At 38.0% G+C, this 27,557-nt stretch overlaps 1 protein-coding gene across 5 annotated transcripts in view; it reads left to right on the top strand.

The window, feature by feature from the left end:
- The window catches only part of ADAMTS9 (ADAM metallopeptidase with thrombospondin type 1 motif 9), a 172,313-nt gene that overhangs the window by 130,448 nt on the left and 14,308 nt on the right, over positions 1 to 27,557 (top strand). For 4 of the 5 annotated variants that reach the window (XM_058168996.1, XM_058168995.1, XM_058168993.1 and 1 more), the window contains exons 29-32: positions 4,257 to 4,424; positions 10,996 to 11,169; positions 21,991 to 22,161; positions 24,372 to 24,566. In XM_058168996.1, coding sequence (XP_058024979.1) covers positions 4,257 to 4,424; positions 10,996 to 11,169; positions 21,991 to 22,161; positions 24,372 to 24,566 — 708 coding nt within the window. The remainder of the gene's footprint in view (positions 1 to 4,256; positions 4,425 to 10,995; positions 11,170 to 21,990; positions 22,162 to 24,371; positions 24,567 to 27,557) is intronic. The other variant, XR_009153439.1, reaches the window with a different exon arrangement.

Raw genomic sequence — 27,557 nt, 5'->3', positions numbered from 1 at the left:
TTGCATATAGTTTTTAATTAAGACATCTGACAAGGACTGCACAGTTAGTGTTTTCTCTGTTGGGGATTCTGGGGAGTGCTTAGGGAATTTCATTGTAATCCAACAAGCAGTTCTGTTTGAGTGCCTAGTTGCTCACTGGGAGCAGGAAGCAATAGATACTTGACATTGTTATTCTTAAACTAATCAGTTGGCTGATTCCGGATGGCTCCCTGGTCACAAAGTGATATTGGCTGAGCTAGTGAGGGAAAATGAAGCTGACCAAGCAAGGGTACAAGTATGGGTAAAAGCTCATGTTTGAGCCCACACCATGGAAATGGTAGAAGATTATACTTCTCTTTCTTTATTGTATCAATGTGCTGTCATTCATGGGTCCATTCTGGGCAACTCCCTTTAGGGGAGAGAACTGGCAGTGCAACTCCTGCCTGATCACTTTACTAGTTTCCACATTCGTTAGCAATATGTTGATCAAAGGATTCAGCCTCTTCCTTTAAATACTGCCATCTAGTGTGGAACCTAGGAAATGTCTTTTCTGTAACAGCTCTTGCCCTCTGGAACAGGGCTCTCCAACCTTGGCCACTTTAAGCCTGGAGGACTTCAACTCCCGGAATTCCCCAGCCAGCTTTGCTTTGCTTAAAGTGGCCAGGCTTAAAGTGGCCAAGGTTGGAGAGCCCTGCTCTGGAACATCCTACCCAATATTCTTACCCCACTCTTTCCATAAGGCAGTGCTTCTCAAATAGTGGGGGCGCGAGGCTCCATAAAGGGGGGCACGTTTCCTCGTCTCCCACCGTAGTCACAGTGAAGCCAAGCGCTACATACGCCTCGTCATATTTTCGCGGGGGGCGCGAAAAATGTTTTCTTCTTCCTAGGGGGGCATGACAGAAAATAATTGAGAAGCACTGCCATAAGGCCAAAAGAGATGTCTCTTCTCCCAAAACACTGGCATAGGGTGAGGGAGGAGCCAGATATGGTGATGTTGAATGCATCAGAGGCTGAAACACCAGGTTTTTGCTTGTCCTTTTCTTTTATTGTTTTTATTCCCAGGGGTTTTTTGAGGGGGGGGAGTTCTGTTGTTGTGAGCCCCCCAGGATAGTATCCAGTGGTGGGATTCAAATTTTTTTACTACTGATTCTGTGGGTGTGGCTCGGGGGCATGGCATGGCTTGGTGGGTGTGGCTTAGTGGGCATGGCAGGGGAAGGATACTGTAAAATCTCCATTTCCACCCCACTCCAGGGGAAGGTTACTGCAAAATCCCCATTTTGTAATCTGGGACTTGGGAGGCAGAGAATAGATGGGGGAGGGGCCAGTCAGAGGTGGTATTTGCCGGTTCTCCGAACTACTCAAAATTTCCGCTACCGGTTTTCCAGAACTGGTTAGAACCTGCTGAAACCCACCTCTGGTTGTCTTAAGATGGGCAGCCATATAAGTATTTTCAATAAATCTCCAGTATACTAAAAAGGAAAAAAAAATCTAGTACCTGAAAAGATTGCTTGACATAAAGAGATGTTGCATATCCCTGAATCCTTACAAACACACTACTCAGGGCTAAAGGCACAAATAATGTTTTGATCTTCTTGGATTTAGCATTGATGTTGGACAGCCATGTGTCACTGATGGTAAGGCAACTTTTTATAGGCTTTGACTTTATCTCGATGAAACTTGGCTTTGGTGATTCATGAGCTGGTAAGCTAAGGTTTCAATTATTGCAATGTAGTCTTTATGGAACAGCCTTTGAAAATAAGCTGAAAATGCCAGTAGACCCAAGATGCCAAATTACAGGCAGTGACTGATATTTCTCATTATCCTGGTACTAAAACACATTCATGGATGGCTTCCCCACATCACACCAATGTGTTTAAAGCCTTACATGGCTAAGGTTCAATTGCCGCCTGTACACTCCTTCCCCTACTCTCAGATCATAAATGGGACAGTTCTTTTGTGGTCCCATCATGGATGCTTTTAACGTTCAAATTGAACTTGAGTTTATTTTACCCACTGCCCAACTCATGCTATCAAACAAACTGCCACCGGAATTAAAGCCGTCTGTCCTATATACTAAAAGGCTTTTAGATTTTATTTTATTTTTTGGCTTAGGTTGCAGTTTTTACATTTAATTATTCAATTATATCTTTTAATACTTTTTAAATGAATATTTTATTATCTTAGTTTTGAGGCCATAAAAGTAATAGGCAACGTATCAACTTTTCAAATACAGGTAAATCCTAGACTTACCACTGTAATTGAGCCCACAATTTTGGTCATAAATTGTGACAGTTGTAAAGCAGGTCAATCACCATGTAGCCAGACCCGATTTTATCACCTTTTCTGTGGTGGTCATTAAGCAAATGTTGCAATTACTAAGAGACTACCACAGTCATTAAGCAAACCCATTGTTCACTATGGGGCTTTTTTATTTTTATTTTTGGCCAGAAACTGGAAGTATACATTGTAAATCAAGGTATACGCACCTATTTATTCTAGCGGGACTGGCTTAAAAGTTTTATTAAATTTTTAATTGGGGCTATTTATATTTTAGGGTTTTAAATTGTTTTAAATTTTGGCCGTCTCTGTAATATGTTCGGTTTTAATCTTGTTTTAATGTGTATATTGTGGGGTTTATTTGGCTGTACACCGCCCTGAGTCCTTCGGGAGAAGGGCGGTATAAAAATCTAATAAAATTAAATAATAAATAAATAAATAAAATAAGGTCACAGGACTTCAGGGCACTGCAAACAGCCATAAATGTGGGGTAGTTTCTGAGCGTCCATAAATGCAGACTTGAACTTGTCCAAAATGGAACTTCGAATCTAGGTTGTAAGTAGCTTTTGAGATGTCTGTTATAACTGGAAATGGTTGTTATGCAATTGGTCATAAGTCAAGGACTATCTGTAAATAAAATACAGGTCCAGCAATTCAATTGCATGTAGAAATGTTAAGTAATGCTTACACTGATTTACGTTACTTTCCAAATATAAAACCACACCCTCTTAACTTAACATATGGCTTTCCTAATTATAACTGTGGATCTTATATTTTTATAATGCCCTGAAAGTTTTAGATATTTTGATTGCCCTCTAACTAGCACAGTAGAACCTAATAATATTCAGCATCCAGATCATAATTACTGACTTAATTTGGCCAGTAACAAGGACAAAAAGAGAGACAATTTCTTCCAAGCTCGCAAAATGGCTAGTGGTAAGTCACAGACAGATTTTTATCATGCAACTTGGCTAGATACCCTGTAACAGTAGTATATACGGGCAGAAGAGTACATTGCCAGTGTTTCGTGAAAGCAGTAAGGGCACTGTAAACATAAAAGGTGGTGATTATGCAATTAATAATAAAATAAATACTTTCCAGCTTTTGCCATTATGGTTACCTTAAATCAGATTTTTTAAAAAAAAGAAAAAAGAAACAACCTTCCATTTAAGCCCTTGCACTGATTATCATCTCTGTCAACCAAGCCAAGAACCTGCTAGGTGTTAGTGAGCTGCCTCTTCTTGTATCGACTCCACTCTGGAAAGAAAACAGGAGATCATTACTTTGAGAGATCACAAGAAAATGTATTTGTGTATAGGATTCAGGATTAAACAGGCACTGTGTGTGAAATAACACATAATGACTTGTTTAACATGTAATGAAGGAATGAAAAATGAATATTCTTGCATCATGCTGTGTAAGAGGCCCACTGAGCAAGAAACTGTCATATTAAATTCCTGCTCTGCCTTTAGATTCCTTTTGATTCCTAAATCTTTTGATAGATACTAATCTAAAATCAAAATGGTTCAGGGGCCCATATGCCAGAAGTGGTCACATTTGTAAAAGTTCAATGAACCAGCAGAAGGAGGTTGAATGTCACTGTTTTACTACAAAGCTTGCAGCCAATATACTCGTGCTGTGCTTTTTGCTTGGCTCATAATGTCCCATTGCGTCTGTTTTCCCATCTTTGGAGCTGGCTACAAAAAGTACATAAAATCCCAAGCCCCTTCTGGTTACACATATGTGTAATTAGCAAGCAACAGCAAACAATTATTTCAGCCTAAAAGAAAAAATTGAACATGTTATTTTGAGAGATTGGTGACACCATCTTGAAGAGTTCCAGAAACTGAAAAAGGGAAGTGTAGTAAACAGAGGGACGCCAAGCTTATAACAGCTGGTGCATGCTTTTCCTTTCCCTTAAAATGCTGTGCTTTTAAAAATACGTGTAAGCATTTAACACAAGTGCGTAAGGTACATTAGCATCCCTCTTTTCTTTTCAGTGTTCTGTTTCTTGTGGACGAGGACAGAAGTACCGAGAAGTATATTGCATGTCGAAGGATGGGAAACTTTTAGAAAACAGTCTTTGTACGCAACTGGCTAAACCAAATGTGCTGAGGAAGTGTAGAGGTGGCAGGTGCCCAAAATGGAAATCAGGAGACTGGGGACAGGTAAGGTGTTTACATAGTAACTCTTGATCATATTTGCATAAGACTGAAAAGCATCTGTACCTCCTTTGTATGTGTATAATGAAAATACTTGGAATATATCCTTTATGCTCTCACAGATACTGAACTTCCCATGTACCCTTCATGGGAAGAAATAAGAAACTGGTACCTGCAGGAAACTTGTTGAGCATTCATCATCCACTTGAAAGAAATTGTTCTTAGGTAGCTTTGCTTCTATATTAATACCAAACACATAGACATCTGTAGACAGAGGCACTATGGACTCAGTATTAAGTTCCTCTCTTTCTATTTCTGAATTGATAATCCCCCCTCCCCCTTCAGCCCAACCATTTTAAAGATGGGGGGTTGGGCTAATCCATCAGACTGAGATGAAGTACCAAAAGGAAAGTGATCTTGTGTTAGCTGCAGTATTTCTTCCACTGCTTCTCTTGTTGTATGATACAGAACCTGGATATTTTGATTTTTCTGACATTATAGTCCACATTCCTATTCAGATGTACTAAAGGAAGACAACCCTAATTTGAGAAAGTGTCCCCTACTTCTAAACCAGGAGGGTTAACTTATCACCACAAATATTTTTTCTCTATGCTACCAGGTTTCTTTTCTCCCTCACTCCCTTTCTCTCTCTTCTTTTTCTCTCTCTCTGGCCAATTAGAATTTTTAACTCTTAACCAAACCAATTCTGTATTTCCCCACTAAATGTGTATATCTCACCCACTTTATATGTGCAGCATATCCTCATTAGTATAAGTATGTACAGATAAACATTTGGGTGTGTGCACACCAGCATAAGCCAAACTCTCTTCCCCTAAAAAGAGTATAATCAAGTCAAAATTAACTGGATTGACAAATGCTGGTTAAAATTAATTACTTGTAAAATAAGGCATCTGTTTGGTCAGCTTAATTGACCACCACCCCCCACATATATATCTTTTCACACCTACAGTCTGTGAACATCTGAACATAATTCTACTGTATGCTTTATTTTCAATAGAAGTGAACATGTTTTATTTAATCAGAGGTTACATAGGGAAGAGATCCTTGGGGCACTAAGCTGCTTTGTTCTTTGGTCTCTTGTTTCCCTCCACAAGCAGAGTGTTAATTTTTGATGGGAAAAACCCCATAACCCTTTTGAGGAATTGGAAAAAGGATTAGGGGTTACCAGGTAAGCAGTGAAGTTAAGCTCATTTTTACTAAAGTTATCTGTTCTCAAAGAATGTAAAATGACTATCCCGCCCAATCTGCTAATAATTATTTTGGGGGGAGGTGGAATTCTCATCTTCCTACTAAATACATATAGGCACACCCACTGAATTTAACCTGGCTAATAAAATATAGAATATATTGTATAATATAAAACTGCATGGATAATAATCTTCCCTGCACGCATACATTCTTCATAACCTTCCTTGGAATCTCTAGCTTTAAAGCTACAGCATCATTTATTGAAAAGAGAGATCTGAGCCTCTGGGCGTAAGATGAAGAAAGGGCAGAGAATCTACATGGAAGAACATTATTTCTGCTAATGTAGCCCAGAGATTGCCTCATATGCCAAACCTCTGGTTTTGTCTGTGCTGTAACTATTCCGGTTAGTAATTCATGGAAAAAGGCTGTTATAATTTACCATTCTTTTATAGAGAAGAATGGGAGGGACCAGTGCTTGATGTTGCTAGGCAACTATGAGGTGGGTCAAGGAGCCTGAAACAGTAGAATACCTGGCCCTAACTTTCCCTTCTTGCTAGTGGCTAGATGGCAAATAGGAAAAAAAGATAAAAATGAAATTACCTAGAAAGAAAGAGGGAGAACAGCAAAGAACATGCAAACGTAAAACATAAAGCAAGTGATCAGACATACGGTTACGTTCTGGTCCTAAAATGTGACTAGCTCTGAGTAAATTATAACAACATGACAAAAATGCCTTCAATTTAGTAATATTATTCTTTGTCATCCAGAACTTAACTGTGGTGGGAAGATTTCTGAAGAGGGAGGGAGGGGAGGGGAGGGGAGGGGAGGGATTGAGGATGTTTGAGCATCCTGGAAGACAAAAGTTCCACCCAAAGATTCAGTTGAATTAGTAAGCATGGAGACTAAATGGTTAGCAGATAGAAGCCAGCTGCAAGGAGAAGCAGTGGATAAATCAACCAATGGTCTTCTTTTTTTCCACATCATATTCTGAATATAATATTTTAAACATATCAAGGAAAGAAAGGTAGCTCTGACGCCAGCTAGAGTGAGGAGGAGCATAAGGAAAAGAAGAAGATCTGAGTCCCCTTGTTAAATCCCCAATATTTGTCCATCTGTACCAAATGTTAATCAGGTCACCTATCATAATTTGGAGCAAATTTGAAAAGCTGAATATATTATTTTGTGTCTCCTTAACAAAATAGCTGCCTCTAGTTATCAAACTCATAAGTTAAACAATTTGGAAGTTAATAAACATATACTGGAGAATGCATAACAGTCTGTCAACGGCATGAAGAAATATAAAAATAGACATTTTAAATTGTTTAACCATTATCCAAAATGATTGGGTCCATTTTGGAAAGAAACACAAATTAGCAAGTCTACAGCATGATTTATAGGCTATGATAATGTGTTGTGATGTGGCAATTAAAAGATTTATGATTGCAGTGCTGCGCCCAGTTGCATATGTTTAGCCCCATTGACACTAGTGGGGTAAGCATGGCTAACTGAGTGTAAGATTGTATATAATCTGAATGCTAATGGTTATTTCAAGTATAAGGCTTATCAGGCCTAGCCAGGAGGCTATATTTTTCAGACATTATAAATAGAAGTGTCTGTCACCTTTATATCATAAGTGATATCAATTTAAGCCATCTGGTCATCTGGCTAAAAAAGCTGCAGCACTATTTAAATTTTTTTTTAAAAAAAAAATCACAAAACCTGTTTATGGCCATCCATGGGGGAACTTGAGACTCTGCCATTATAGAGTCAGTCTAGAAAAAGATATTATTCATTATGGCACAATGCAGTAGCACATTTTGTCTGGCTGAACTGTTGGAAAATCAAACCATAAGGAGGCTGAAAATATGCTTCTTAGAATGTGGCGCCTCTTAGTGCTAGGTGCCGATGTTGGAGGGGGGAATATTTTTACTAGCTGCTTCAATATACTCCTCCTGTAGCATTTCCAAATCCTAGTTCTTCAGGCGTCATAGAGAACTGGTCATTTAAAAGGAATGTAAAAGCAACAGAAAGTCCTGAAAGTCAAGAAGCTTAGGCATAAGATAACACAGAGATAACATACCCAAGGCTTGAAATTTAATCCAAGGGACTGAAGGAAGGAAGGAGAGAGACATGAAATTTCATGGTTCACTTTTAAATGGGGGCAAAAACTGTAGGGAAAAAATGCCTATAAAAAGACTACAGTATTTACCCATCCATAAGTAGTAATGTTTTCCCCAATTAAGTACCTTGAATTGCTTGTGGGGGAGATGTCCGTACATTAAACAGACAGTCCTGTTGAAAAGCACAAAGGATTGGAGATGAAAAATAATGAAAGCAAGTGGCTGCAGACCAGGATGCCGAAAGCAGGAATCCATTTGCCCGACTGGAGTGGGAGTGAGGCTCATACCAGTTGCTCCCAATGTGACTTCTAATCTAATTTTTCCCCCAATTGCCACACCAATTGGGGGGAAAGAGGTGGTTGACATAACTATTAGAAATGATGTCCATTTCCATTCCAAAATGTTCTGAAACAGCTCGGTCAGAGCATTAGCATGGTCCTGGCTAATACTTGCTGATTGTAACTTCCCATAGGCATCTAAATTGGTAAGCAGGCAAAGCTGCATACAACATTGGTCTGAACCAGCAGAAATAGTTCTTAAAATCTTATTCCCTAATAAATAGTAAAGTGATGGCTGATAATGTTGCTATTATTTTCGGAAGCAATTCGCTAGCGGTACCCAGTGTTTCTTTTGCCCTCTGAATTACCAACTGTAAGCCCATCACCAACATTTCTTGCATTTGGCTTACTCTGAGCAACTCTTACATGAGGTTATGTTAGCAAAGCCACTTTTCAAGCTGATCATTTGTTGCTCTTGGATACCCATTAATATCTGCACTGTTACTTACGTTATGATAAAACACTCAAGCTCTTTCTATAAATCAAGCTTCAATCCGGAAAGAGAGACTTCTGTCCCAAAACATATTTAAATACCAATTCATTTCTGCATAATCTAGGCTCAGGGTTGTATTAGGATTTCTATCTCTCCTCAGCAGATACAATCGGCAGATACAAAAAAGTCTCTGCTGTTACAGTTCTTTCGTTGGTTATTTGAATGTTTTGTCATTTTCAGTATATATATTTTTTTTTTTTTTAAATGACAAGCTTTGTACTCACATATTCCCAATACTTCTTTTTGGCTTTTAAAAAACAGTGAACCAATCCTCTACTCTTCCTTCTTTCATACCACCTTCTGCTTACACAAATAAAAAAGGCAGCCTATGCCTGCATTTATTTGGAGGGAGAGAGTAAAATACCAAGAAATTACTCAATTTGAATTTTAAGACATCAGAAAAATGTTTAATTTTTATAAAAGCCTAAACATGTTGTAATGAACTGAGATTGTAAGCATACTCCAAAATGGAAATGTACATTTCTGTAATGCTCAAGAGCAAATTGGGGACAGCAAAGCAGCATTTTTCATGGGGAGAAATATTATTTTCAGTATTTTTTTAAACAAATGGGGAAACATAACCCCATTTTTTTGCTGGGGTTATGCCTTACTGAGTTTTTTTTTTATTTCAAGTAAAAAAAGGGGGGTGCTTTTTTTTTTAGACTAATTGTGATTTGCAGATCTAATCTCTTTACTTACTGGAAATGTTCTAACTTCCCCCTATAAAGTAATAAGCTTGCAATTATTCCCATGATATTAGTTGGGGAATTACACAAGTATCAGATTCATATGTTCACATATATTCTCAAGATTTAAGTCTTTGAATACTATAGATATGAGATAGCTTTAAATTTTAGAATGAATTTCTTCTGCTGTGATTAAATTATCCCATGTATTCCCATGAGAAATACAGAGAATAAACAGTATTATTAATCACAATGGAAAACAGCACCATATGGCAAATATTTGCATCAGCCAACATAGAAATGAAACTATATTGTGTTCCACTTTTCAGTGTTAGAAAACTGGCTTTCATAAATATTTATAATCCAAAGGAATGTCCACAGTCAGCTTATTCTTTTGGGTTTATCCATTTTATGGGGCAACAAAGGCTAAAGAAACTCTTCTGTGGAATATTTTTTTTTCTTTGTATAGTAATTTATAACAAATCGCAAATGCAAAAAAAGTTATAAAAAAGTGTAACTTATGGATGTGATGTTATTTAATTTATAAACTTGTTCCTGCTTTAACTGGAACTTTTATAATCTACCTGCCAATGACTAAATGTTATACCAGTTATTTGTGTTTCAAATATCTCACAAAGCGGAGGGATGTAAATTATAAGATGCAAAAATGCTAAACATCAGATTATTATTCAGCTATATATCTTCTTGACTTTTAGCCATTCCCCACTAAATTTAATTATCCTGGTTAGAATCAAATTGCCTTTGGGAATATTCTAACAAGTATATTAGACATTGCTATAGTCAGGATGCAGAATTGTGCATAAGCATTCCAAAATAAATCCAATTTGGCTTTAGGATTGTCTTCCTTGTAAACATCTTCATTAGGCTGCAACAATATACATTCAACCTGTTGTTGAGAAGCCTTAGACCTAAATACTCATTATCAGTGAGTGCAGTGATAATTGATCAAGTGTTTTCATGCATTGCAAATAATACCTAAAGCTTCACAATGATAATTAATATAAAAGAAAAGATACCTGCCATGCACTGAATATGCTAGATTCTTACAGAAGAAAATGAATGTGCTTCCATATGTAAACTTATGTTTTTTGCATTATATTTTCCTAGAAAAAATAGACATATGTGGCTCAAAATAAAGACCAGCCATACCATGAAATATATTGAGGAGTCTGCCTTTGCCAGGAAATTTTAGGCACAGTAAAGCACAAATTGCTATCAATTATATACTTTATTTGTATGTAGTAAAAATGATTTTGCATATGTTATGCTATATTCTGTCCTACAGTGCAGTGGTTGCTATATTACAGTGCAGTGATGCTATATTCTGTCCTACAGTGCAATTATAAACATGAGTGCAAATATATTGTTCAGATGGAAAGTGGATACAACAGTTAGCTATTACCGTATTTTAGTAATATACTTGATCAATGCAACATAAATTTGTCTGTGCCCCAATGGGAGAATATAATTTCAATGTAAGTAAGTGAACTTATTCTAGCTTATTGTTCAAGCTCTGTGGTGCCTCAGATCAGCCCCATGTAAGAGCGCTACATATGGAAATAATAAATTTTCAGAAAAATCGCAATGGCATATGTCTGTCTTAAGATCTAAAGTCCTTGATAAGCTTTGAATTAAGAGCATTTCCCCAATGAAGAGAGATTTTAAAAACATTGGCAAAGTGCTTGACACTTACTTTTTGAATATCTCCAGTGTTCAGTATCCTGTGGGAAAGGAATTCAGCGGAGAAACGTCTTCTGCCAGTTTACTGCTTCAAAAACAGCTAGAGAAACCGAATGCCGTCAGTCAAGCAGACCAGCTTCCGAACAGGAATGTCAAATGGCAGAATGTTCATTCTATTATTGGAAAACAGGGGACTGGCAAGAAGTAAGTGGACAAAGAGTTTGGTATAAAATCGGTTACATTGAAAGTATTTAGAGAAGAGTTATTTTTGAAGGCCTTATTAATCTAAGCTTTTACATCAACTGAGGTAGGAACATACCAGCTGTGCTTAATAATTGGATTAGGAACAACCAGAAAACTCCAAAGCTATTGGCTACAGTGGGAAGTTAAAAACTAAAATCCCAGAAAGAAGGAAGTAAGGAGCCACTTCTATAATAATGTAAAAAAAAAAAAGAAAAGAAAAGAAATGAGAAATGTAGTCACTAAAGGTTGAGCTTAACTTGGGGACATCTTTTCCTTTACTTCAGGAATACCATGAATTGAATGAAATAAGTGCTGGCTACTTCAAGCATGTTCTTAACAAATGGACAATTTTTATGGCATAGTTAACTTGTACCATGTCTCGTTTAGAAAACATGCTACCAAGCACTTCCATTTGGCTTCTACTGACAGTGAGAGTGACTGGACAAACCAGGAAACCTTATGTCTCAATTCAGAGCCCGACCTTAGGGCTTTATTGGCTCTTTTTCTTTAAAAAAATCACTTGTTTTTGCAATTCTTGTTTTACGGAAAAAGGAACAAGTCAACAGTCTTACTTTGTACCTACCGTAAAACCAACTCAAAATATTCTTGCTGGCAGAAAGTTCCACGGCAGTGTGACTAAAGAAGACTTATTATTATAAACAAATTGGAGCTTTGCCTAGTTCCTGAAACTTATTCTTTGATTTTCCCTGAAGAACTGGATTAAAAGGTTCTATAAATTAATCAATAGGATACAGATTACAATAATCTCCCTCTATTGCCCCTATTCCTGCATTGATCTTACTGATCTCTACAAATATACATACATTACGTGATCCAAGTCTGACCACTATGAAACACTTGCTTTCAAAAATGCTTATTGTTAATATATTACCAAATTGTTCATTGCTGTAAATCAAAACATTGCAATTAGAGTGAAGGTGAAAAATATTTGACAGACTTATCGACATAGTGATAGGGTCTGGTAGGTAGTGAAAAGGTTTATCAGAAATGAAGTAAAGTCCTTAGAAGAGAACACAGTAGTCTCGACTTACAGCCATTCATTTAGTGGCCGTTTGAAATTACAACGGCACTGAAAAAAGTGACTTGTGACAGTTTTTTCACATTTACGACCATTGCAGTATCCCCATGGTCTCTTGATCAAAATTCGGCTGCTTGGCAACTGACATGTATTGACGAGAGTTGCAATGTCCCAGGGTCATGTGATCACCTTTTGCAACCTTCTGACAAGCAAAGTGAAGGGGGAAGCCAGTTATTCACTTAACAGCTACTGTACAGTGATTCACTTAACAATTGTAGCAAAAAAAAAGTCATAAAATGTTGCAAAACTCATCTTGCTTAGCAACAGAAATTTTGGGCTCAATTGTGATCAAAAGTTCAGTACCACCTGTATATGTAGCTCAGGGTTGAACTGTGGTGTCCTTGGTGCTCTCTGAACTAAACTCTCTGAACTAAAGCCCATGAGGATAGTAACTGATTCTGATGCAGTTGGTTAAATCGCACCTTTGGGCATTTCATTTGGTAAGCATGCATGCAGAATAAAAACATTGCTCCCAGACAAGCACCTGGGATGTTAATTCAGGCATATACTGAATATTTTATTTAAGGAACACCAAGATATTTTCAGTAACCAGTGAGTTGTTAATCAAAGCAGAAATTTCAGTTTTTCAGAAGATAAGAAGTAGAATATTTTTAGTAAGTTACATTTATTTCACCCAGTCTAGAAAATAGAATAAGCACTAACTTTAACTACCACCATGTAGACAAATACAATAATTTCAGGTTTCTCTTCAGTATAAACTACAATGCTGATAGTAGGGTAAATGTTGACAAACAGTTTGTTCTGTTTTGGAATTGCCTTGATAAATCCAAAGTTGCATACCTCAATTACATCTTAAACTGATTTTTAAATAATGACTTTTGAAACAGCAAACTGAAATATAGACCCAGATACGCTCAGCAGTAAGCTTGGATTCAGTTCCCAAAAGGTGCTTTGGAGCATATAGGACCATAAATTCAATATTTGCCAAAGACTCATTAAAGCAGTGTTGTCTCTTTCTAGAATTGAGTTACCAAAAAGCAGTGCATTCACACTCCATTACGCTCCGAAGCATCCTTTTCAAATTAAATGCAAAACATTTCAAATCCCTACATTATTGTGACTAGCTACTGTGATGTCTGTGTTATTAAAAAAAATCCTAAAAGTAATACACATCTTAGTAGGATAAGGTAAAATCAAGTAATAGTCACTGTGCATCATTAGGTGGTATGATATGTTAATTTTTTAAAAGAACAATGTGCTTTGTATGTGGCTTTGGGCAGATTAAGTATTTGATCAAATAGATTTAGAAATGATTGCTCAAATCTCAAAATCCTTCATGTGAAATTGGCCATGTGTATTTCTGAACTGTTGATCAATTTATATGGCGATGGCATAATTAGAAGTACTTTAGTCGTGAACAGGGAATGGATTTACACGGTGAAAAAAACAGAGAAACAGCCTTAGTCCCTAATGTTTGCAAGACCCATATCTAAGCAGAAAGAGAACATTTGTGTAGATGGACTCAATATAGGACAGCTTCTGGTGCAAATGCATTCAATTTCAGCCAGCTTTGTAAGATCTACAAAGTGAGTGTCTATGTCGTGGAAGAGAAAAGAGGAAACATATGAAAATAAAACCTGCTTAAATTGTGTCCATGCCTCAAAAAAACTTTTCTCCAAAGGCTGTTAAAATAGAATAAGAATCATTAAGAGGGAGATTATTATATGTGAGGTCAGAGGAAGTCAGGTAATAATTAGAACGGTTAGGATAATTAGAAAATTCTCAGTACTTGAGGCTGTACAACGTGATATATTAATACTGATCTAAGAGGGGAAAGTTTGGTTAGGTGACCTAGTAGGTTAAATATACAATACATAGCTCCCTTTTGGGGTTTCTTCTACCGAAACAAAGCATAGGAGCCTGACGCTGATCAGTGTACCAGACAGTTTTTATCCCCACTCCCTTGGCCATGCACCCACTTCAAAACTAATTGGAGCTTTCACATGACATGGGTTGTTAAAACCAAAAACAAAAGAAACAGAAAAGTCTTATTGATGTCTGACACACAAAAGATTAAACTTTCCCCTCTATCAAATTGAGGTCTACTCTATATTGGGGCCAGCCGGCCTACTTTGACCCCATACTTTCATGCTGATTAAAAATTGAATAACCACCACCAAGGGATTTTCTTAATGCCTGTTTGTCTTACCATTTCCTTTATATTCTACAGGATAATCAGAACTGTAGTGAGTTATGACTTGTGTGTATTGATATAAGAGAGGTACATTGCTTTTCTTCTATCACACAGCTTATCTCAAAATAGATGCAAAGTCTATAACTTTATTTTAATTTTGAGTTATATACAGAATGAAGGCATGAACTAAGACCATAGCATCTTTTACCATAACATTTGCCCAGTGTAATACAATTTAGCACCAAGATGATTGTATATAAGCTGTTAAATTACCTAATATGATCTGGTTATGAAAGATGCAGCACTAACAATTAATTCACTTATACAAAACGGCATACAGTTCTTTCCTCTATTATGCTCTCCCCTTGCTGAATTTCTATTTGAAAGGGCGGGGAGGGGAGTAATGCAACTCCCAGTGCTTCAAACTCTGAAAGAGCCAACTTTCCCCTCTCAGACAATTATTCAAAACTAAGAAAGTAACCTTCCCAATTTAAACATCTCTTTTGATGCCAACCTTCTTGTCAGTTGCTTAAGTGAACACTACAATATTCGGGGCAGAATTTCTTACCACATTTTCTGTATTACAGTATTACAGACTGTGGAGATCTTTTTTTTTTTAAAGAGAAAATATGTATTTTGCTGTTTTTCTATTGATTTATAATCCACACATGCTCTATTTGCATGTCATGGGAAATGAGGGGGTAATAGGAATGCCAAAGAGGTTTATCTTCAACTGGAGTAAATATATTTAACATATACATATTTGAGTGGTGCTGCAGTAGCTTATAATATATCAGGATTTTGTACTCATTTTACACAAAGAAGAAAGAAAGAAAGATTCAAATCTAACAATCCTGTTAGTTTCCAACAAGCTTGTGGTAAAAAGAGAGTGAGATATTGTTGGTAACACAGTATGAACATAATACATTCAAGCTAATACATGTATCACAAGTACTTTAAAAATAGGTCATTAAATGAATTAGTAAGACTTACCCAGTTGAAGTAATTAGCTCTAAAGGAACTAACTTGCCTTGTCTCTCCATTGCTTTCCTCTCTGTTTCTCACTATTTTTGTTACAACTTTCCACAACTGGAAAGCATTAGATACCCCTCCTCTGCAAAATTACTGCCCACCCTTTTGTGGGAGGTGAATATCTGATGGACTATGCTGATTCTCTAAAGCTTTCCAGGCTCTCTCTCTCTCTCTCTTAGTTTGGATGTGTGTGTGTATCTGTGTCTAGTCTCTGTAAATCTCTAACATGTGACTAAGGAAAACTACCAGGAATGCTTTTCTTTAAAAAAAAAATACACACCGCTTTTTATTCCACTTTAAAGAAAGCATATCCTAGTCCTATCAGATTGTTTTAAAAATTATTCCTTTCTTTCTTTTTGTCAACTATTCTGGATTTCTTATTTTGGTTTGCCTCACCTCCTTTTCAGGTTAGTTTTGCTAATTGATTGCAAAAACACATATCATAAAGTTCACCTTTTCTGACATATATAAGTAGTTTGCCAGTTATTTGTTGAGAAATGAGATACAGACTGAATTAAGCCAGCTATTAGTAAATCCAAATTGACAGAAACAAGGTTACAACCTCATTAATGTCTCAGCTTGGTAACTCTCCACCACTTTGTTATTTACTGTCCCAAGCTGTCATTCATAATTCTTCCAAAACTTTGCCTTGTTTTGATGTACATAATTCTTTAGAAATGCAGTTGACGCAGCATTCCATAATCCGATGCCCATCGGAAGAGTTCACCTTTAATCTTCAAATCCCCAGCTAACATGGAGGTGAAGTTTTATAATGCAAGATCTACATATTGGGAAGCCTGGTGTAAAGTAATTTTTGTAGATAATTTAGAAAGTCCAAATCATATCTTCAAATATAAGGCATATCTTGACACTACAGTGATACCATTGGTATAACCATTTCCAGAGAAAGTTCAGGTAGTTCTCAGTTTACTACTCCTATGGTCATAAGCATGACAGAAATTTCATAATAAATATGCTATTCTAGATAGCAGTGATGGCTAACCTTTTTGTCGTCACATGCCGAAAGCACACTCACGCGCACCCATAATGCAATGCACATGCAACCCCCACACCTGCGCTCCACACACACCCTGCATGTGCGTGAGACCCCCGCGTGTGTGCCCCACCCCCTGTGCATGCACGCGCGACCCCCATGCATGCGTGACCCACACATGCATGCAATCCCCCTGTTCCCTGCACATGCACGCGCGTCTCCCACATGCACCCCTCCCCCCGCACATGCGCGCAGAGACCCGAAAACCAGCTGGCCAGCAGGAGGCACGTACACCTGTGCGATAGAGCTCAGCTGGGGCAACGGCTCACGTGCCCACAGAGAGGGCTCTGCGTGCAACCTGTGGCACGCGTGCCACAGGTTCACCATAACAGCTATATAGCATAGTTGATTCTTAACACTTCTCCATAGTTCTTAGATATTTTTATCACTTTTTGTAACACCGTAATTGAATCTGAATAATTTGTATGTGTTACAGTATTTTATTCTCTGCAATGACACTAAACTTTTGGGTTAGGGTTATTGCATAAGACCAAATCAGTGTATTAAGAATTTGTGAAGGCAAGCAGTGCAAGTGAAATTCATCAATAAATCCATTGCCAGGACATATGATGTCACTCTTTCTTCTTAGCTAAATGATATAATGAAGTCTTCGATAGTTACACAGCAATGGGCAGAAATTGGAAACAAACAAACAGCATCAGCTGTTGCCAGGCATCTTCTATTGACACGCATGTACTGTACTGATTTTGTACAGTAGTTCCACCGATTTGAGGAATAGCTTCTTTCTAAATGAACCAGCAAGCAGCGGGGAGGAGGAGGAGAATCGGTCCAATTATTCAGATTCAAGACAAAGGGTGTGGCTTTCCCTCGTATGCCCAAATAGAGTATTAAAGGAGCTGGCAACTAAAAACCAAACATTTACAGAACCAAGCTTGGATTCCGAGGCTGTTTCAAAGCATTTCCTCTGTTTATGCAAGGCAATGACTTAAATAGGCATTTAAGTCAAGAATGGTGGCAAGAATTCTGGGTCTGAAACCAGGAATAATATTAGTGCTAGGCGAGAAATGACAAAGCACAGTCCAGGGGACGAATAGATGCTGAATTAATCCTCTGCTAAGTCAGTTTGAGAGAAATAAGGCACAGGAATGAGTACAAAAGAGACAAATATTGCTCATGTTCTGTGGCACTCTTAGGAATTCAAAGGTGACAAAGTTCTAGCCTGTACTTAAAATGGATAACATAAAAGAATAATGAGTTTCTACTGAATGGTAAAAAAAAAATAATAACCTTGTTAGTAGAAAATAAGTGCCCTTTGTTTTGTTTAAGAAAGAATAAGCTACTAAAGATGATCGCTGTGGATATAAATGGTATTCAGAGCTATTTCAGTTTCTTGATATATTAAGAAATAGCAACTCTCCAGTACCAGACTATATTTTTCTACCAGAATTTTTCTGTTGGGTGTACTTTCACAATCATGTCTCTGAGAACAACACCCACAGAAGCATATATTCAGAAGAAGCACATTTCCATTCTTAACTTAACTGGCAAATTAACACATATAATCAATTACTTCCCCTTCAGTTTGCCTCATGTGCTTAATGGTTTTTTTGCGCTCTGAGCTAGGTTGCTGTTTCCAAAATAAAATTTGCAACTTTGAGCCAAGGGATTTAGGAAATGTCCAAAGTAAACACTAGTTACGTATTGCTAATGAAGAGGAAGCCAGCAAAAGTGTAAATCAAAGGAAAGGCAGCAGGGAGGAGATTGTTTTTTTCATGGAAGGACATAATAAGAGCCCTGCTGGTTCAGGCCAACAGTCCATCTATCTTAGCATTCTCTAACTAGCTGCATTCAGGAAGTCCATAAACATGGTCAGAGGCATTATCCTCTGTTGCTCTTTAAAGTATGCTGTCCATGGTTTATTAATGAAAACTGGCATTAAAGCTAGTAGCCATTTATAGTCAAATCCCATATAAATTTGTCCCTATTGAAATGATCTAAAGACTGGCCCACATGTGGGGTGCTTAGATCTGGCCCGCTGGGCCACTCTAGAAACAGCAAAGGACCGGTCCACGGTACCTCTGCCAGTGAAAACAGAACTCCATTTTCATTGGCAGAGAGTTGCAGGAGTCTGTCACGGCCCAAAATGGAGCTCACGAGCTCATTTTCGCTGGCAGAGTGCTCAGGCCTCCAAAGGCGCACCCCACATGAGTGACATTGAGCTCGTCACACACACCCTGCCCCCCCCCAAGATCAAACACAACCCTGATGCGATTTTCAATGAAATCAAGTTTGATACCCCTGATCTAAATAGATGCCCATCAACTTCATCAGAGAAGAATTTGGTACTATTAGATTTCCAGAAAATTGTCTTAACCTCCAACAGTACCCTGTGAAGGTGGAAAGAATATGTCACATTTCCGGAGGTAATGATGTATCTGACTTTTGATCAAATGCTCAAATTCAGGAATTTTGCTGGAATATAATGGCAGGCAGCACCACATACGATCACAGTTCTGATACGTGTGAGTAACCGTTTCCCTTATCCCCACCTCAGCTGCATTTCAGTGAACCTACTGCCCTTTTGAATTGCCATCATGGTCGACTCTACTTAAGACCTTCTGAAATTAAGGTTGGCAGCAACTGCAGAATGTCACCCGAGAACCTTGATTTAGACTTGGGGAGCAAGACATGCTCCTGTTATTGAGGAGCAATGAATCCTTCCTCAATTACATAATTTTGTAACCATTGTGAGCAATTTTAATATATCATTGTCATGGTGATAAAAGCATTGATGGGTGTGAAAATGCTATGCAAGCAGTAAATATTGCCGCAGAAAGGACAATTCCCTTGTGTTTTTATCCTAGGGGGACTTTACCTCCAACTCAGAGGATCTGCCACCTGCTAGTATCTTTAGTAAAGAAACCTAAAGGCAGACTTGCCTATGTTCCAGCTTTAGAAATTTGGAGGTCCCCAGCATACCACCATGGGGAATGAATAGCATTCATTTTATTCGTGGCAGGAGCAGGGGGGGAGCTGGGGGGGAGCTGGGGGGATCGTGCATGCCTGCATGGGGGGCAGGGCACATAAAATTATGGGTGTGGGCACATGCGTGCGCAATCCTCCCACCCACCCCGCCTCCTGGCACGCAATGGCAAAAAGGTTAGCCATCACTGGCTTAGGTTCTCAGTTGCTGGGCAACAAGCAAATATTGATTGGCTGAGAGGTTTTAGTGCTCAGGTATTAGCCATGAAGAGTTGACTAGATTGCATCTCTTTGCCACCTTTAGACTTACAGTATATATCCATGATATACTCATAGTCAAGCTGCTCAGGTCATTCTCACGTGTATTTTAAAACTAGATTTAGAAGAGTTAAATCGATGGCAAGGCCATTAACGTATGGGAATGCTGGAATTTCAGGAATTAAAATGGGCCCTTCAGGACATGGGGGCCATAGAATTTGCTCGTCGTGTCAAGTGCTACCTTACTCAAGCCTGCGGACAGATGAATCTTCCTAATTACTGACTATGTGCCCCACTTATATCTTCAGAAGAGTCCCCTAAGAGTGTTAGTTCGGTTTCAATAATGTTTCAGTGAGTTGTTGTATTTCCTATAGATATAGAAATAGGGTGAAAAGACCAAATAAGTGCTAATAGGTAGTTATATTGTAATATACAGTAAATGGCTATACTATACAAGTCACTACCCAGTGTAAAAGGAGGTACTGAAGTCAAAGAAGGAACATTTATCGCACTGTCACTTTGCTTCCAGTTAAGCAAATTGCCACTTGTTATCTATTTTCAGTAATCCCTAAAGAAAGCACGTACAAATCTAGTACCAGTGTTCATTTAATATACATAATACATGGTAAAGAATGGGCTGTACAGCTGCAGTCATTCCACAGTAATTATTACACACTATGAAATTATTCCATATTTAATGAGGATTGGAAAGTTCTAGAGAGGCTAAGTGGGTTGAAGTAATTTCGCCTATTTAGAATGCTTAAACGTGGTTATGATGTAGGTGGGTTTATTGGGCCCACTTGAATCATTCCTTGATATTTTAGGAAATGAAACATAAATTTACACAACATTTCAAGTGTTACCTTTTTGAAGCTGTGTATAATGGGCTTTTGTTTTGTTTTGCATTAATGAATTTCATTTGTGTTAGAACAGTTTAGATTGTATTGTGTTTTAATTCTAAATTGCCATAATACTTTGTAAATAAAATAAAGTATATTACCATTCTTGCATATTCTTGCATATTCATGCATACCATATGACACAATATAGCACTATTTACCTTTTGGTAAAGACAGCTTCAGGCTGTCTTTTACTTTTCCTATCCCCAAATTTTATTTTTCGGCCTAGAGCATCTATTATAGAATTAGATTTGCTATGAACAGCTGCTAATATGATTGTTCAACAATTAAATATTAGCATGGATGACTTAATAGAAGAAAGATACCTATATGTGGAGCTGAGTTCCTTTATTCTGTATGGATGAAACCATGCAGTTTTCTTTGGTAGTGTGTTTGGGCAGTGTCTACTTCCCAAATGTTTTTCACTTCCCTATCTAACTTACAGCCTTCGAATTCATTGATGGTCTGCACACCCTAACCAGGCATAACCCTGGTTAGTTTTAAGGCCAAGCAGGCTCAGCCAGGTGCTGCTTCCTGTTGAGATATATAACTTAATGGTAATGGAATAGGTGTGTTTTTATTTAGGGCTGACACATGCTTTAAATTTAGGATTTACTCCAAACGTTTTACATAGGGAAGTTGATATTGACCTATTGAGGCTACTGGATCAGCTCCATCGCTTATTTAATAATTGAAAATGGTGTTTAAAAATTATTAAAAAGGGATAAAAGTCATAGGGAATACATGTAGCCCACCAATACATGTAGTGGAATGTAGTCCTGATTCCCAGGGAGGGAGGGAGTACATTCCAGAGGAGCAAAAGACAGCTAAGTTTAGATAATTTACATGGGAGAAAGTTTAGACGGTTCATCCCTAGTAGTTCTCAGTTTGTTTAATGGTGTTAAGCAGTCACCTTTAGTTTGGTTAGATTTTAATCTATAGGCTAGGAATAATAAAGGAAACTGCTTAAAAGAACTGCAGCATGGCTTTTTAGTTTTGGAGCCTGACAGGTATTGACAATGTCAAAATTTTGGCTCTTTTTTGCATTTGGGGAGTTTTAAAGGACAAAATGCTATAGGCCTTGTATATGTTTAGGGCATTCATTTTACCTCTAAAAAAACTACTACTCCCCTCTTAGAACAGATCTTAGCTCTGTCTATGTTTTGAATACAGCCTTCAACATGTAAAGTCTGGAGTGGCCATCAAGCCAAGAGAAATTGTATGTCCCTGACCAAATTTCTTGTAATCCTCTTTCCCCCCCCCCCACTTCTTTGTCATCTAACTATACAGGTATCATATTCTTTCTACCAACTGCTCTTTTTATTCTTTGTATGTCGCACAGTGTAGCAAAACCTGTGGCAAAGGGTCTAGATACCGAAAACTTATCTGTGTGGACCAAAACATGCAAGAAGTTGATAGTCTTCACTGTGATCCAAACAAGAGGCCATCCGATGTTGAGATTTGCACCTTACCCCCCTGTGAATACATTTGGATTACAGGAGACTGGTCAGAGGTATGTATCTTAACTCTGGGCAAAGAAAAAAACAGCAAGGCTTACTTGTTAAACTATAATCAGTCACAGCTACACAGCAGAACAAGATGAAATGTGCAAACCAGTAGCTTTATAATTTTCTTGTAATGCTCTTTCTTATTTAATAATTGAAAATGATGTTTAAAAATTACTAAAAGGGATAAAAGTCATAGGGAATACATGTACCCAACCAGCATCCCTTCGCAATTAGAAGAATCTCCTCCATGGTATTGTGGTGGAATGTAGTCCTTATTCCCAGGAGGGAGGAAAGTTAGTTCCCTTGAGGTTTCATTGATTGATTTGTTGGGTTATCAAATGTGAAGGCAGTAGGGAGAGACTTGGCAGAATGTATACTTGCTTATAATAGAAAAAGGTTCTCTAACCTGTGGAGCTTCTGTACAACCACCGTTCATTCTAATGAAGCTCAAAAAATATATTTAATCAAATCAAAGCCGAAGAGCCTTAATGCTTGCAGCAAAATAGAGATAGGGCTGCCATCAAAAGTTGGCATTTACAGACAGGTGTCAAAGCTAATTCTTACAGAAAGTCCAGCTTCTATGGAAGTTTCATGACTGTCTGGAATAGGCAGTAGTAATAAAGAAATTGGGCCACCTTAGTAGAATCTCACATAGAATGCATTTTACTTGAAAGGTCTCCTGTGACGCTGGTATTGTATGTAGAGAAAAGAGTACTTTAGAGAAGTTGGAAATCTTAACCTAATAACTAATCTATTTTGGTATTTTACCTATATGTTGAGAAATTGACATAAAGTCAGTCGACACAGTATCATCTGTAAAGTTCCTGGGGCATTATGTTTTCAAGATTGCTAGCCAGAATAAATTAAAGAGAGTCAGAATCAGATTTGCAAACTACAGCTAGATTTTAAGTCCTTCGTCTGCCAATCTTGTGATTCCCATTTGTGTTGGCATGACTACATCCAGAATTCTTGGATTTGTAGTTTCAATACATCTGAAGGATATTGGGAGAGGCTGAGTTTGGATAGGCAATTATCTTTTATTGAGTGAAAGAAGGGGGTAATCAAATTATCTATCTAATTAGGAAGCAGAAGTCTTGGTCCTGTCAAAAATTTATATTTGGCTTCAAAACCTGTTCTCCTAATTTAGGTTATATTCCAAAATCTAGCAGCAAAATTGTACCTTTGCAGGAAATTCAGCAACATTTTTAGCATGGAATTCTATGTTTTCCTTAGGAAAAGTGTTTTTCGCTTCCACAGAAAGAAAAAAAAAAAGTTCATAGTTAGGGGAGAATGTGTCAGTCAATATTGACAAAAAATGATAAAATATAAATACTATATCTGTTCCTTTGAACAAAGTCACCAGAGTATGTATTCACAAATTATATATGGGCTTTGCAGCAAGTAGATAGTAAAAGAGATATAGAGTGCCTTCCTGCTTCCAGGAAGCAATATCAATTATACAGAGTCAAACAGCAGAGCTTTCAGGACATTCGGCGCTGTTTTCACAAAATTAAAAAAGATACTGTGGCTATTTTCCTACAACGTTCCCACCCACCTTATTTGGCAGAGCAATTGAAACAGCTACTCAAAGGATTAAAAGGCAGGATTGAAATAATCCATCACATTTAGCCTCCAGCTTCTTCTTTTGATTCACATTCATCCTATGTTCTTCTGTTTTCTAGTACTTTAGTTTCCTGCCATAGCCATACAAAATTTTCAATTCCGCCATGACCACTGCTGTTAGTTTGACAGACAGAATGAATACAAAGTAAAGTATTCATCCTATATTGTCACCTATCTCTTGTGGATTGCCTCATTTCCTGGAAAGGATGTGATCCTGAAGAAAAATTATGGAAAAAGTGCCAAGGATATCCATGCTCCCAAGTTGATTACCAAGTTCCATGCTTCCAAGGTGATATTTTTATAATTCACTCCCCACCCAAAACTGGACCCACCTAGGAAGTTTACCTTCCTCAGAAGTTAAGTCAATGAACCTGCCAGCTGAGGAACCAAGCCCCAGGACCAACAAAGGAATATACTGATAGAATTTAAGCCAAAACATCTGGAAAGTAGCCAAGTTGGAAATAGTAGCAATTCACATTTGACTCATGACACTTCTTAGACCACTGGGTAGCTCATTTTCTACTTTGTCAAATGCTTTCTTTGAGTGATTTTTTTTTTAACGTACGTTTTGCTTTTGCTTCATATTTTTCAGTGCTCTGTGACCTGTGGTAAAGGCTACAAGCAAAGGCTGGTTTCCTGCAGTGAAATTTATACAGGGAAAGATCACTATGAGTACGGTTATCAGAACACTGTCCACTGTCCAGGCACGCCACCACCAAATGTGCAGTCATGCTATCTAGGCGAGTGCCCTGTTTTGGCATCGTGGAGAGTTGGAAATTGGGGAAGTGTATGTTTCTAAATTTTTGTTTTGTTATTATTCATGATTTATTTTATACGTAGCCCAACTGACCTTAAAGATGTCCTCTTTCATGGATTACTGTGTGTTACTTCATGAATTAATTAATCTTTATCTTTTGTCTGTTCCATGGCTGTACAAACTCATGCCCAAGAGCCATGTGCCGCATGCCAAATACTCCTCCTATTTATTGATTTATTCCTATTGATTGATTGAATTATATGACCGTCCTTCTCAACATCGTGATTTTGGTTTTTGGCTAAAAAAGTATCAGAACATAGCATAAAAGCTTTTAGAAAGGGTTATTCAAATATCCGTAACAGAAAAATATAATAATTAAACATACATAAATAGTACAGCGTAACAAGGGCTTCTAGTAAACTATGTGAAATTAAAGTAATTTTATGTATTGAGCTAAACAGACATCCTTGGCACAACGTTTGCAGGAAACCCAGATTTTTGAAGTCCTACAAAAAGCTAACAGGGTTAGTTAATCCCACTGTCTTGGGGCGACATTTTTCCATAGGTGCTATAATAGGGAAGGAATATCTCCTGGGTCCTGCTAGATGGCAGAAGGACCCAGAATATGTCTTAACTTGCCACATTATGTGGGATGAGCAGAAATACTTAGATACAGGCAGTCCTGCAAATGACCTGGCACTATGACATGTAGGGCTTTACCGCTCTTTGAATTAACACCCCTTACTCTGAGCCAGCCGAGTTTGAAAAGCAGTGTTGCTACATGGGTGAACTGGGTTATGCCCAAACGGCATGTACTGGGGCACACTAGATCCCTTGAAACTACTGCATGTAGAGAGCCATGCAGATCACATTGCACCAGTCCAACTGGACAAAGTGCACAAACTGCACAAAGTGGCCATGAACATAGCCTCTCCAGGCAAGAAGGGCCACAAGTTGTGCACTAGAAGGATTTGCACAAAAACCTTCACAGCCACGGCTGCCACCTTCTCAGTCGAGAGCTGCAAGTCCAAGGGGACCTGCAAATTGTGTACCAACTCTGTCTGCCACCCTAACCAGAGTCAAAAGTGGAAACATCTCCAGATTCTGGGGGCCCTAAAACCTACAACCATTTGGTCTTGCTAGGAGTAAGACAAAATCTGACCTTTCCCATCCAGCCTCCACATAACAGAAAAGAACCTTGATAGCAACCCAGGGTAAAAATGTACAACTGAGCACCATCAGTATATTAATTATGCTACCAGTTTCATGCAGAGTTGCTACTGAGTTGTACATTCAACATGCTAAAGAGAACACTTATTAAATACAAATGGATTAATTCAGGGGTGAAATCCAGCAGGTTCTGACAGGTTCTGGAGAACCAGTAGCAGCAATTTTGAGTAGGTCAGAGAACCGGCAAATACCACCTCTGGCTGGCCCCAGAGTGGGGTGGGAATGGAGACTTTGCAATATCCTTCCCCTAGCAAGTCACACCATGCCCACCAAGCCAAGCCCACAGAACCAGTAGTTAAAAAAATTGGATTTCACTATTGGATTAATTGTATTTAATGAATTTTAGTTCCTGGTTTAGTCCCACTCACCTCATTTTCATGGCCCCATTTATGATTTGGAAAATGGCCTGTGCCAAATACACTTTTTCACCCTTCAAAGGTTGCCTACCCTGATTTAATTCTCCCTACCTACAATGAATGGCCAGAACTTTTATTTGTATAAAAAAGTTATCTAAATCATTACACCTCAGCTGACATAAATGATAGTGGCTTAGAGGAGTGTGCATTCGGTTCATGGCAAAATAAAATAATAATAAAATAAAATATGAAATAAAATGATCAGCCAACTAGTTAACGTGAATAGAAAGTAGCGACAAAGGATAGAAAATTTGTTCAATATCCAGTTCCGGCTTGAAAAAGAATTCATTATTCCTTACCTAGGTTATCTTCTCACTGCCAATCACTGCTTCTCCTCATCCATAAGGTAAAGCAATATGAACTCTAGGCGGTTGAGTAAATGAAGAAAGAAAGCTAGGCAGGCCAACACTAAATAAGTAAGTGTTGACCGAAGCATGCTCAAACCAAGGTGGTCAGATTGTGTGGTCCTGTGTTGCTAGGAGATACGGAATTTTGCTACTGAAAAACCCAAATTCCATTTACAAGGTCACATACAGACCCTTCTTTCCTTTTAACACCATTCCTACACAACTGAAGAGTCTGGCATTTGTTTGGAGTTCAGAAGGCTCTCCTCTTGCTGTGACCAATTGTTTGTATTGCTTGGATACAGAAATAAAATCCAATCCATTTGAACTTTTGAAAAGAGCCTTTCTGACAGCTCTTCAAGTAACTTTCGTATTTGTTAGATGGATTTTCACTTGGCTTCATACATTTTACGGTGCAAAGCTTGTTGTGGCTGTAGATCTTTGCTAAAAGAGAAACTAGTCCTTCATACTATTCACTGGAATAGTCAGTTATGGTGAAGTGTTGCTTGTATTTCTTTTCAATAGTTATTACTGCCCTAGTTAGAGAAGTGTGGTTTAGAACAAGGAAGTTCCATTAGAGAAAACTCAGCAAGTTCATACTTTTTTTTTTTTCTATTTTTGAGGCTGGAAACACAAAAGCCGCAATGTAAATCTTAAAGTGGCTTAGCATGGTTTTAAAAACACTTAGCATTTTGTCTCCAGAATACTTTGGAAAGAGAAGAAAATATTCTTTTCTTGCCATGTGGAGTCTCACCCATTTTGCAATTTTGTCTCACCCAATGTTGGGACCCATGTATCCCTTCCACAGTTAGATGTAATTCCCTGCCCACCCAAAGGTGACTTAGATGTGCTCTCAAAACCTTCTAAATGTGCTCTTAAATTAGGGATAATGTAGTTTCTAATTTGTGCTAAAAATGGGAAGTATTACCTTGTACCTCCACTTGAGCTTGTTTACTCAGTAACTGGATATGTATCCATCTGCATTTGTTTGTTGTTATTTCTCTAAATAACTGCAAACAGCTGGTGCAGTC

The sequence above is a fragment of the Ahaetulla prasina genome, chromosome 2 (assembly GCF_028640845.1).
Source record: "Ahaetulla prasina isolate Xishuangbanna chromosome 2, ASM2864084v1, whole genome shotgun sequence".
Taxonomy (NCBI): Eukaryota; Metazoa; Chordata; class Lepidosauria; order Squamata; family Colubridae; genus Ahaetulla; species Ahaetulla prasina.
The sequence above is the reverse complement of the archived record's forward strand: the minus strand, read 5'-3'. Positions and strand labels throughout refer to the sequence as shown.